The sequence below is a fragment of the Panthera onca genome, chromosome B1, assembly GCF_046562875.1.
Source record: "Panthera onca isolate mPanOnc1 chromosome B1, mPanOnc1 haplotype 2, whole genome shotgun sequence".
Lineage (NCBI taxonomy): Eukaryota > Metazoa > Chordata > Mammalia > Carnivora > Felidae > Panthera > Panthera onca.
Window position 1 is genome coordinate 56,937,772 of NC_138342.1, and position 13,125 is coordinate 56,950,896.

The 13,125-nt window shown below is 39.0% G+C and overlaps 1 protein-coding gene across 1 annotated transcript; it reads left to right on the forward strand.

Moving 5' to 3' along the window:
• Positions 1-402: 402 nt before the first annotated feature.
• Positions 403-3,073, forward strand: UTP3 (UTP3 small subunit processome component). The gene has a single exon (XM_060654923.3). The coding sequence runs from the start codon at positions 657-659 to the stop codon at positions 2,082-2,084; it is 1,428 nt and encodes a 475-aa protein (XP_060510906.1). The 5' UTR covers positions 403-656; the 3' UTR covers positions 2,085-3,073.
• The last annotated feature ends 10,052 nt before the right edge of the window (positions 3,074-13,125 follow it).

The window sequence follows — 13,125 nt, forward strand, 5'->3', positions numbered from 1 at the left end:
AGCGGCGCCGTCACGGCCTCAGGTTATGGTGCCCAGATATAGAGTATTTGGACTTTGTGGAGAGAAAACAACATGTTTAACTTCTAGGCTGATAGGTAGATAACAATTCCAGAACCTAGAGAGTTCCCATAGAGCTACGCTCGTCTCCAGGTCGGAAACGCCCTGTACATGCGTAGTACAACTAGCCCGGAGCCTCTCCTACGCGAAGAGATAGAGCCCCCTCTACCGGCCCCCACGACTTCGCCTCGCGGTCCCTCAAGATCCCGCGTCCCATCCACGCCTAGACTCGCGAGAATAAGAAGTCTCAAAGGGCTCTACGGAACGGAACTTCCAGTATTTACTGTTCCTACACGGAAGGATTTTAATTCACCGGAATAGACTGGCATTAAAGTGCAAAAGCGAAAACGGAAGTGCTCCTAACGTAACAAAGCTTACGGGGCTGAGCGGAAGTCCTAGTTCACTCGCCAAGCGGAGAGGATTCTGGGGCCCGGAAGGAGGTGGAATCTGTAGCCGACCTGTTTGCCTGTACACTCGCCTGGGAGGAGAGCGCGTGGCTGTTCAAAGAGGCGTGTTACTGGAGCGCGTGGCTCGTGCGCTGAGGTCAGACAGAGGTGGCCAAAAGCCCGACGTCGGTGTAGAACTTGAGACTGTGAGTTATGGTGGGGAGATCGCGGCGGCGCGGAGCGGCCAAGTGGGCAGCCATGCGAGCCAAGGCAGGTCCCGGCCCAGCGGACGAAAATGAAGACGATTTAGAATTGCCACCGTCGCCAGGGGACTCCAGCTACTATCAAGATAAGGTAGATGATTTCCATGAGGCCCGATCTCGGGCCGTCTTGTCTAAAGGCTGGAGCGAAATGGAGAGTGGGGACGAGGAGGAGGATGGCGATGAGGAGGAGGAGGTTCTAGCCCTAGATATTGCTGATGAGGACGATGAAGATGGAGAGAGTGCGGAGGAGGAGGAAGATGATGATGATGATGGTGGGAGCTCCGTGCAGAGTGAGGCCGAGGCATCTGTGGATCCCAGTTTGTCGTGGGGTCAGAGGAAAAAACTTTACTATGACACAGACTACGGTTCCAAGCCCCGAAACCGACAAAGTCAACAAGAAGTAGAGGAGGAGGAAAGAGAGGAGGAAGAAGAAGCACAGCTCATACAGCGGCGCCTTGCCCAAGGCCTGCAAGAGGATGATTTTGGGGTGACCTGGGTAGAGGCCTTTGCAAAACCTGTACGTCAAGTAGATGAGGCTGAGACCCGGGTCGTGAAGGATCTGGCGAAAGTTTCAGTGAAAGAGAAGCTGAAGATGCTGCGGAAAGAATCACCAGAGCTCTTAGAACTGATAGAAGACCTGAAAGTTAAGTTGACAGAGGTGAAGGATGAGCTGGAGCCATTGCTACAGTTGGTGGAGCAAGGGATCATTCCATCTGGAAAAGGAAGCCAATACCTGAGGACCAAGTACAATCTCTATTTGAACTACTGCTCCAACATCAGTTTTTATTTGATCCTGAAAGCCAGGAGAGTCCCTGCACATGGACATCCTGTCATAGAAAGGCTTGTTACCTACCGAAATTTGATCAACAAGTTGTCGGTTGTAGATCAGAAGCTGTCTTCTGAAATTCGTCATCTACTCACACTTAAGGATGATGCTGGAAAGAAAGAACTGAGTTTAAAAGTAAAATCCACCAAGGCCAAGCCAAAATCTGTTTCAGAGACTGCTTCTGCCTCTGCTGTTACAGATATTTCTGATGATTCTGATTTTGATGAAGAAGCTGCACTGAAATACTATAGAGAAATAGAAGACAAGCAAAAGTTGAAGAGAAAGAAAGAAGAAAATAGCACTGAAGAACAGGCTCTTGAAGATCAAAATGCAAAGAGAGCCATTACTTATCAGATTGCTAAAAATAGGGGACTTACACCTAGGAGAAAGAAGATTGATCGGAATCCTAGAGTCAAACACCGGGAGAAGTTCAGAAGAGCCAAAATTCGCAGAAGAGGCCAAGTTCGTGAAGTTCGTAGAGAAGAGCAACGTTATAGTGGTGAACTCTCTGGCATTCGTGCAGGAGTTAAAAAGAGCATTAAGCTTAAATAAAGTTTTCACTTAGCTTAAGTTTTTTGGCAATAACTTTAGATCAATAAATTTTTATTTTTAACCGAAGTTATTGTATTGATATATAATACCTAACCCTAAATTTTAAAAATTCTTGTCGACGGGGATATTTGGGTTGTTGTTCAATTTTATTTTATTATTATTTTTTTTTTGGTCCTTTGAAGTCATACTAAAAAATAGTATGGAGGTAGTACTTTTATATTTGGAAGCAATATGAAAGTACTTGGGAAAAACGGAGGTGTTGAAAAAAGTAATCTGTCAAGTAGTAGTCTATGAAAATTTCACAGATGGTTGTGAAGCAACAGTCAAACTTAGAACACTTTTATCATTTTTCTTGTAAAGTGAAAAGAATGTACCTTTGCAATCATCTTATTTGTAAGAGTCTGTAAAACAGTTCTGACACACATTTCACTTACCTAAGTGTAATTCATGAGCAGGATACTTGTTAATAGGTTTGTCAACTTAAAGATTGTATACACTGTGTGTAGTAAAAGCTTAGGAATGTAGAGGAACTTCAGTTAAAAGTAGAAAGAGATATGCTTTAATTACATTGTGAATATTTCTAATAGTCAATGTGGTAAATAAGGTAAAAATTCCATTTTCCATACTGTACTGGTGACTTGTAGCAGTTGCTGTTTGTATACTCCATTTGCTGAAAATTTGGTAGTTTTACTGCTAGGTAAGTGACAAATTTAAATAGTAAAAAAGTTACATTTTTCTTTAGTTACCCTGGTTTTTACAGTAGGAAAGAGATGCTGCGATGGTGAACTAACTTTTTTTAATACTTATTTTGGGGAGAGTGCAAGGGGGGAGGGGCGCAGAGAGGGGGACAGAGGACCCAAAGCGGCTCTGTGCTGACTGGCTGACGGCAGCAAGTCTGATGTGGGGCTCAGACTCATGAACCACAGGATCATGATCTAAGCCGAAGTCAGATGCTCAACCAGCTGAGCCACCCAGATGCCTGTGAGATGGTGAAATGAAAAATAGTTGGGATGATGCCAGGAAAGGAAATGACAGGACTAGAGAAGGAACGCACAAAAGATGTTCTAACTATGCCACTGTTCATTAAATAATATCTAGCTGCTAGAGATGCAGAGATGATCACTGGTTAATATTTATTAGACAATTGCCATGTAGCAGTTGTGTGTCACCAAATTTAACCTTTACAATAACTTTCTGAGGCGTGGTACTGTTCTCCATGTATCATTTATGAGGATGCTGAAATTCCAGGAGGTTAACTTTATAAAGAATACACACTTGGGATTTGGGCCCAGACAGGCTTAATAGGAGCCTTCATTATCTTTATCTCTGGCTTACAGCTTTCTCAGTAGCACGTGTCAAGTAATTTTGTTTCTTCATAAAGAGGTTGGTTGGAAATAAAATGAAAACTTAGTGCTAAGTTACTTTTGTAAGCACTTTAGTGTACTTAGTTTCTTATTCCTCACAACTCTTGTACAGTAAATTCTATTAGCCATATTTTAAAGATGAGGAAATTGTGACCCAGAAAAACAACTTTCTGAAGGTCATATAGCTATTTAGTAGAGTCAGGATTTCAATCCAGCTTTTCTGGCTTCAAAGCCCCATCCTACACTTCCTTTTCTGATACAGTAGAAAAAGTAAAGCTTTTGCAGTTTGGGTGTTTTTGCATTAATTACTTGATGTCAGACTCCTTCATCTGCATGGTACAATTATTATACCTACCTTAGAGAGGTGATATAACAATGGTTAAGAGCTGTGAGATAATAGAAAATATATGTATTGGCTCTGTCCCGATTCTTGGAACAGTAAACCCTTGTTAATTCCCAAGTGATAAGAGCACTCGGAGCATCTTTTGTTCTTTATTTTTTTTTAATGTTTATTTATTTTGAGAGAGATAGAGTGCACACACATGAGCAGGGGAGAGGCAGGGAAAGAATCTCAGGTGGGCTTCACACTTGCTGCAGAGCCCAACCTGGGGCTCAATCCCACGACTGTGAATGATCTGAGCTGAAAGGTAACTGTGGGTGGGCTCCTAGCATGGCTTTTGGATGATGGTGATGGCTCACCAGAAAGACCAGGCCATAATTGGAAGCTTGGAATTTTCAGCTCCACTCCCCATTCTCTGGAGAGGGGAGAGGTTGGAAATGGAACTGATGATTGATTATGCTTATGTGAAAAAGCCTCCATAAAATCCCAATAGTATGAAGTTCAAAGGAGCTTCCAGATGGGTGAATGCATCCACACCGGGAGGGTGATGCTTTCCAACTTCATGGGGACAGAGCTTCTGTGCTTGGCACCCTCCCACACCTCACCCTATGCATCTTTTCATCTGACTATTCATCTGTATCCTGTATCCATATCATAAAGGTATCATTTATACCTTTAAACTGGTAATAAACATAAGTGTTTGCATGAGTTCTGTGAGACACTCTAGCAAATTAATTGGACCCAGGAAGGGGGTCATGGGAACCTCAGATTATAGCTGATCAGTCAGAACCACGGTAACAACTTGAATTATCTCCAGGTAGAGAGTGTCAGAATTGAGTTAAATTGTACAACACCCAACACAATTGATTGGTGGGGGGGGAAACTCACATCTGGTGTCAGAAGTATTGTGAGTATAGCTGTAGTGTAAAAGGAGAAACAGGTGTAAAACAGTTTTCCCAATTCGAGGGTAGACTAGACTATCCAAGTTCCTAACCCAGTTCCATCACTTAGTCTATGATTTGGGGTAAGTTGCTTCACCTCTCCATTCCTTAGTTTTTCATATAAACTGCAATTAGTAGTAGTAGTACCTACTTCATAGAGTTTATGAGGATTAATATAATTAAATTGTTAATTAATGTAAAGCACTTAGAACAATCCCTGTTATACAATAATCACCTAGTAAGTGTTGGCTCTTACTATAGTGTGAGAATTAACACATCTCACACACAGGTGCTGAGTGAAATGTAGCTAATAGTATAGCGATTCCTATCATTGCACAAATATAGAGAATAAAGTGTAGATATATGTAAAAGTGATTCAGAAATTTAATGTCCTAAGTTTAGAAGAAGAGGGGAGCATTGTGTGACTTGAAATACAGAAAATCTGGCACAAGACAAAAAGCAAGGAAATGAAGTTAGACTTAAAAAGATTTTCTATGTCAAATCCCTGCCAGATGTACAACGTTGTGGTGAGGAAAAATGTTTTAAAGGAAGAAAAGAAAAAAGTTATGCCTGTTAAATATTCCCCCAAATGTATCAAGTACTCCTTCAGAGACCTCACAATACATTATAAACGTTAATTCATTCTGGAAAAGCTAGGCCATAGATGGTGCTATCCTGATTCCGAACATAAAAAATGACCTTGCCTGATGTGAACTGATAGCTAATGAAGTAACAAAGACTGCTGTATATGATATTTATGTCACCCAAATTTCGTATTTACTCAAAGAGAACTGAGATGTGCTGGGTATCGTCATAACACGGGAATGATAAATTGCTAACTACTCAATGTGATCACTTACCATAGTGACTCCTTTGTGAACTTCGGGGAGTCTCATGGGTAACAGTTCCAATAAAATAGATTACTGGTTTCTGGCATCAGTCCAAGGCAACAACCTGTTTTATGTCAGCATGTTAAGCTATGGGTAACTATTGATAATAAAAATATTAAAAATTAAAGTGGAAGAAAATACCAAATTAGTGATCCAGTGACTTACTCTACCTGCTGACTAGCTTTGAGATCATTTCTCTAAGCCACTGTTTCTTACCTATATTCTTATGAAGGAATTAATGTATCCTTTAATTTTTGTGTAGAAATAAATTTATTTGCTTATCAGACCTCAATGGTCAAAGCTTTTGGCAAACTGGGAAATTAGTTTTTGTGATCCTAAACATAAAAAATAGCTTCGGTAACTTAAATAATTATACTCACATATCTGACACAAAAAAATAAATTCCATCTCTGAGGAGTAGCTGGAGTTGCCTATTCCTTCCTTGTCTAAAATAAAAGAATTTTAAGTTAATGTTACAGTAATATGTTAACATTACCAAAGTAATTCAAGAAAGGTGAAGGTCAGTATAATTTACATCTTAGAGATAACAATGAGGAACATGTACCACTGTCTGAATAATAAATGATCCCCCAAAATCATGTAGGATTCAACTAAAGTTCCAAATCATTCAAGCTGAAAGTTGCTTCAGGTAATAAATCATAGTTTAAAAAATTCTTTTAGGTAGTGATTCTTTTTAACACATTTGCATTTTGCCATTAAATGTGTAAACACAGAAACATAAAAAATTTAATACCACCCAAATCAACAAACATTAACATGTATGTTTTAAATTTTGCTTAAAGTTTGGGGTGCATGGGTGGCTCAGTCAGTTAAGCATCTGACTTCAGCTCAGGTCATGATCTTGCAGTCCATGAGGTCGAGCTCCGTGTCAGGCTCTGTGTTGACAGCTCAGAGCCTGAAACCTGCTTGGGATTCTGTGTCTCCCTCTCTCTGCCCCTGCCCCACTCACACTCTGTCTCTCAAAAATGAGTAAATGTTAAAAAAAAAAAAAAATCAATTTTGCTTAAAGTATATTTTCTCAATATCAAAGTTTTTAATTTGATATAGTTACTTTAGCTATGCATTGCAGATATGTTTTCTGGATTCCTTTATTCATTTTTGAAGAAGAAAATGACTTTTTTACATGGGTTTCTATGTAAAGCTTTAAGTGATAGTAAATACTAAGAATAAATATTTTCAAAACTACAAACAAAACAAAAAACTCTGGAGGAAACGAATAAAATGGTCTGCCTTAAATAATACAGGGTAGCAATTAGGAGTTTGACCTCTGGAGCCAGATTGTTTAAATCCCAGGGTCACCACTTACAGTGTGTCTTTGGCCTACTTAATCTCCATCCCAGTTTCCTCACATTGGATAATATATGATGTTATAGCCATTTAAGTAGTTAAACCATATAATGTGCATTTAGAACAGCACTTGGCAGGTAGTTAAGTGCTTAGTGTTAGTTACTATTAATCCATTTTAAAAAATTACTCCACTTGAGTTAATTTTCTCCTTGGATCTATCATATCACAGTGCTACAATCCAGAGTGCCTAATGTGGTAGGTTTAAAAAGCAGATTTCTGTGCCCTACTATCACAGATTCTGATTTAGCTGACTTGGTGTTGATTTGGGGACTTATATTTTTAACAGGGACCTCAGATGATCCTGATCCAGATGGTCTACAGAATACACTTCGGGAAACACTGCCCTGGGCACACCAGTTTTAGGTTTCTCTTAGCTAATAACAGGGACATGACTGAAATTAATTACAAGAATGAAATATGGGGTGGTATTAACATGGGACTACAAAACCTCAAACTTAGTCCCGTGAGAATCTGTTGAAAGCAATGGACCTTCCCCGTCCCCCGCCCCTCAGTACAATAACGTAGGCTTAATCACATTTTACATACCACAAGTGGGTTCCTGGACTCTCTGAAGCTAGAAGTCCTTGGGCCTCAGGAAACTTTACACTAGGGGACTGTTCCTTTTATCCTTAAGCATTGCTTTAAATGGCCTATGTTAAATGGCCTATGTTAATATATTAGGAGATCACCTTACCATGGGTGGGACAGGAGTATATTCAAAATAAGTAGATGACTAAACAAAACTTTATTAACACCCATAATTTTTTATACTTATTAAATGAGCTCTTTTAGACATACAGTTGACACTTGAACAACAGGAGGATTAAGGATGCCAACACTCCCTGGCCCCCGCCCCACCTGCCCTTACAATTGAAAATCCATGTATCATTTTTGAATTCCCAAATACTTAACTACTAATAATAGCCTACTGTTGACCAGAAGCCTTACTGATAACGTAAACAGTCGGTTAACATCTATTTTTATGTTATATGTTATTACATACTATATTCTTACAATAAAGTAAGTAAACTAAAGAAAAGGAAGAGAAAATACACTCACCAATCTGGACTCAATTTATTCAAAAAATCCTCAGATAAGAGTACCTGCGCAGTTCAAACCCATATTGTCAAAGGTCAACTGTACTTACATTTTTTTTTTAACGTTTTATTTATTTTTGAGAGACAGAGCATGAGCAGGGGAGGGGCAGAGAGCCAGGGAGACACAGAATCTGAAGCAGGTTCTAGGCTCTGAGCTGTCAGCATAGAGCCTGAAAACAGGGCTCCAATTCACCCTGAACCAAAGTCGGATGTTTAACCAACTGAGCCACCCAGGCACCCCATTACATTTCTAATCACACCACATTCAAAGATACACATAAAGGGAAATTAAGGCTAAATAAATAAGTTTATTCCTTAGACTTCATTTTGAGTCCAACTTCTCTGAATCATTTTTTTATTCAGGGTCCTGATGGCACAGAATTTTGAGAAGATATTATTTTTTTAAATATTTATTTGTTTTGGGGAGCCTGGGTAGCTCAGTCGGTTAAGCATCCGACTTCGGCTCACGTCATGATCTCACAATTTGTGGGTTTGAGTCTCGTGTTGGGCTCTGTGCTGACGGCTCCTGCTTCCGATTCTGTGTCTCCTTCTCTCTCTGCCCCTCCCCCACTTGTGTTCTGTCTCTCTCTGTCTCTCAAAAATAAATAAATGTAAATTTAAAAACATTAAAAATAAATAAAATGTTTGTTTTTGAGAGAGTGCAAGCGGGGGAACAGAGGGAGGGGGACAGAAGATCCTAAGCAGGCTCTGCGCTGACAGGTTGACAGCAGCAAGCCCAATGTGGGGCTCAAACTCACTAACAGCGAGATCATGACCTGAGCTGAAGTCGGAAGCTCAACCAACCTTCTGAGCCACCCAGGTGCCCCTTAAGAAGATTTTAGAAAGAGGAAAGGGATTTTTATTGCTGGTGAGGGAGGTGGCCTGAGAACTACCAGAGGAGCAAACCTGTTGTGTTGTAAAAAAGAGAAACTCAAAGATGTCAACCTTGAGAGTAGATACATTGGTGGAAGAGACGGACATGTTGCAGCTGGAGTGATTAACTGCTTAGTTAGTATGCTATGGAACCTGAAAAGAGGCATGTACCTCTTACATAAGGAAGGCAGAGAAGTTCTACTTGATAGAGTCTTGGAGGAAGAGTGAGTGTAGCAATATGCGTAATGCCAAACATTTAAGTTAATCCAAAGCAACAAGGGCAAAGCAAGGTTGGGAGATAATATTGAAAAGATGGGGAGGGGTTAGATCATGAAAGACCTTAGACTAGATCCCAGATATGGAGAAGGCAAGCAAGGTTTTTAAGAATCTGTGTGACATAATAGATCAACCTTCAGATAATCACTCATTCTAACTGCTATAGAGCAATGGGATGGGAATAGATTAAAAACAGAGACAGGAAAACCAGCTAGGGGTCCTTTGCAATAATAAAGGCAAGAAAAGAAGATTTCAGTTAAAGCAGAGAAAACTAATTAAGGGACAGATTTCACAGAAATTTAAAAGAGAATTTAAAGAATGTATGAGAAGCAGAACAAATGGCAAATAAAGTCATAGGTCAGAAAAGCAAACAACCAGATAGTTTCAACAACACTATTGAGATATTAAAACTCCAAGCTGACACAAAATATATATGATAAGCTTCTCTACCGTAGGGCAGTTGAACTCTACTTCACAGCAAACACAAGGAACACCACTTTGCTCTTTGCTATTAGATCTTCATAAAAAAAGAAAGTATAATTATCAAACTTAACCCAAATCATCCCTCAACATGTTTTATTTTCTATGATAAAGGTAATGCGTTCATTATAGACTACTTGCAAATACAGGAAAGTAGAAAAATGGAAAAACACATCCATATTTCTCCCACCCAAATAAAACTGCCATTGTGTGACCTAGGTTAAATATATTGCTTAAGAGAAATAATTTCTTAAGAGTGCATTCTGGGACACCAAGGTGGCTCAGTCGGTTAAATGTCCAATTCTTGATTTCAGCTCAGGTCATGATCCCAGTTGTTGGATAGAGCCCCAGACCAGTTCTGCGCTGATAGTGGTGCCTGCTTAAGATTCCCTCTTGCTTCCTCTGCCCCTCTCCCCGAAGTGCTCGAGTTCCCATTCTCTCTTTCAAAAAAAAAAAAAAAATTGCATTACAAGTAGTGCTTATATTTCTAAGACTATTAGAGATAAAATAAACATGGAGAGAACATATATATTGAAGTATTTTTGTAATTAATATTTTGCCAAAGTAAGTAACAGTGATCAAAATCTTGTGATTGAAAAGTAAAGCTAAGTAGACTCTACAGAGAGCTTTCACACTGAAGCTTTACATTAAATGGTATAAATAAATTTCTGCACTTATAAAATCAGAAGTTGGGGCGCCTGGGTGGCTCAGTCGGTTAAACATCTGACTTCGGCTCAGGTCATGATCTCACAGCTCATGAGTTTGAGCCCCATGTCGGGCTCCATGCTGACAGCTCAGAGCCTGGAGTCTGCTTCAAATTCTGTGCCTCCCTCTCTCTCTCTCTCTCTGCCCCTCCCCTGCTTGTGCTATGTCTCTCTCCCTCAAAAATAAACGTTAAAAAAAAGTTTAAAAAACTAAAATCAGAAGTTAAACATGAAGTGTTAAATTGAGTGTATTATTTTCAAATAAGTCTTTTCCCAAGTACCACACAATGAAACATAAACAGCTCAAGGAAACCATTATTTTTAAATGATAACAAGCTTATATACTACACCGGAAAAAAAAAAAAAAAAGACAAAACCGTTTCAACTGTTTCCAAGAGGTATTTTTTCTCTTATCATAGCTCTAAAAAGCCTATGCTATCATCTTTATCATCTTGCAGTCATGGGATCAAGACCCATGCCGGCTCCAAGGTAAGCATGGAGCCTGCTTGAGATTCTCTCTCTCTCTCTCTCTCTCTCTCTCTCTCTCTCTCTCTCTCTCTCCTTCTGCCCCTCCCCCACTCGCACACACTCTCACTTTCTAAAAATAAACAAATAAATAAATAGCTTATGCTAAAAGTACACCCATGACATTGATCTCTAAAAAGTTTTGTCCTATCATCTAAGTGTCCATCCTTAAGATCACCAAAGAGTTTCAAAAAAAATAAAAGATGGAAAACTAAAAAGAAAATGTAGGTAAGTTGAAAAGAATGTCTTGCTTTATTTCAGAAGAAAATTAATAAGGCTTGATTCTCACAGTGGCTTGGATTTTGTCACTTTAAAACAGTATAGTAAGATGTTCTGTGGATTTTCAAGAAGTAACATGTTTAGGCTTGTTTTTATAATCTTGGCTTCCCTAAATGTGTGTAGCAGCTGAATCGACTCTTATTGCACTAAAGCTTATGCAGAGCTGTGACTATATTATTGATCCAAAAGCTAAAAGCATAAGCAACTAGGAACTTGGAGTACCATCTACCTTTAAAGAAAAGGCTCATAAACAGCCTTACCTATAAATTTTAAAGGACTCATACTTCAACTGGTTTTCTATATTCATTACACTGCCACTTAATTAATGACATAAAGCATAAATATAACTGCTTTTAAATGCAGAGAGGTACACACACACACACACACACACACACACACACACACAATACGCTGCAAAATTCCACAGCATGTCAATATTTCTAATACCTCTAGGGACCTTAACAAACTAGAATGGAGAAAGCTGGCAATTTAGACTAGATAGTATTTCACACTTTAACTCGGTGACTCCCTTGGCTGATTCTGATTTGTGAGGACTTTGCTCTTTTCTTCTACCTACAAAGGAGTAAGTGTATATTCTTGTCAAATTCTTTACTGAAACATTTCAAAACATCCCTGTGAAGGAACTAAAATACTTAAAATTTTCTGCATGCAAAAACAAGATAAAAGATCCAGTGAAGGATGGACATTAAAACCATGCAATACATCTGGAATCTTTGTTTTTCTCTTCAAGGTATTACAGTTTGTAATTCCTAAAAGGCAAGTGTGTTTTTATTAAGACTCGCACCTTCACCAAAGCTTACATGAAAAGGTCCAAACAACCTAAAGATACAATGAAAAATTGTTGTTGTTTTTTTTTTACTCTCAGTTTTGTCTTACTACTGTAAATTATATGCTGTTTTGCCACGGTGATGAAATATAGCTTATAATAATTATTTTACCCTATGCCAAATCTTGTTTTAAAGGCTTTCCCTATATTTCTTATTTAATCCCCGCATCTCTATGAGTAAGTAATAGAATAATTTTTACAAAAGAGGAATCCTGGCTCAAAAGACAACTCAAGCAGGCAGTAGCGCTGGGATCCACAGGTCAGGGAAATGCCAGAAACTGAAAAGCTACTAAGAAATTGTCAGACTCCTTGAAATCAGCCTCTTGTAAACATCTGTTTAAATACTTTTTGCTTAAAAGTTTTGACGGAAAAGAGTATTAGAAGTTTCATGTTAATTTCTTGTACTTTGAGAGTGGTTTTCAGAGAATATTAACAGTAAAAAGGTTTAGTTTCCTAGAGAAGTATAACTTTCTCTACAGAGGGAAAGTCGGACCAGAGAAAGAGAAAAGCAAGTGGGCAAAATGTTACACAACAGTGATTTTTAATTAAAAGTCAACATGGATTCTATGCCAGCATTTTGCAACCTGAACACGAAGCTAATCTGCTAGGAAATGCAAGGATACATTCACAGAATCCAGCGTAAGAAATAACGATAATACTGCAAATTGTCTTTATTAGAGAAAGAAATGTTTACTTATGGGAATTACTGGATCAGTAATCATTGATTCAAACATTCAGAATAAAGCAACAGCGGCCAATTACTAGCGAGACGGAAGCACTATGAAAGTGAAAACTGCCGACCTATAATAGGCGCTTGCCGTATAAATTCTGATCTGTTTGGCTTAAAATGCACTCATGCGCACCCAGAACACCGGAAAACCAGGGAGTTGAAGTCAAAGCAAATACAAGATTTCTACAGGGCGCACAAGAGAGGGAACAAAAGAGGTGGTAGAAGGAAGACACCCACCTCTAGTTGCTCACATAAAAAGCTCAGGAATCAAAACCGTGAATCAACGGTTAAAGTTCTAGTGTGTGAAAGGCAAATGGTACAGTTTAA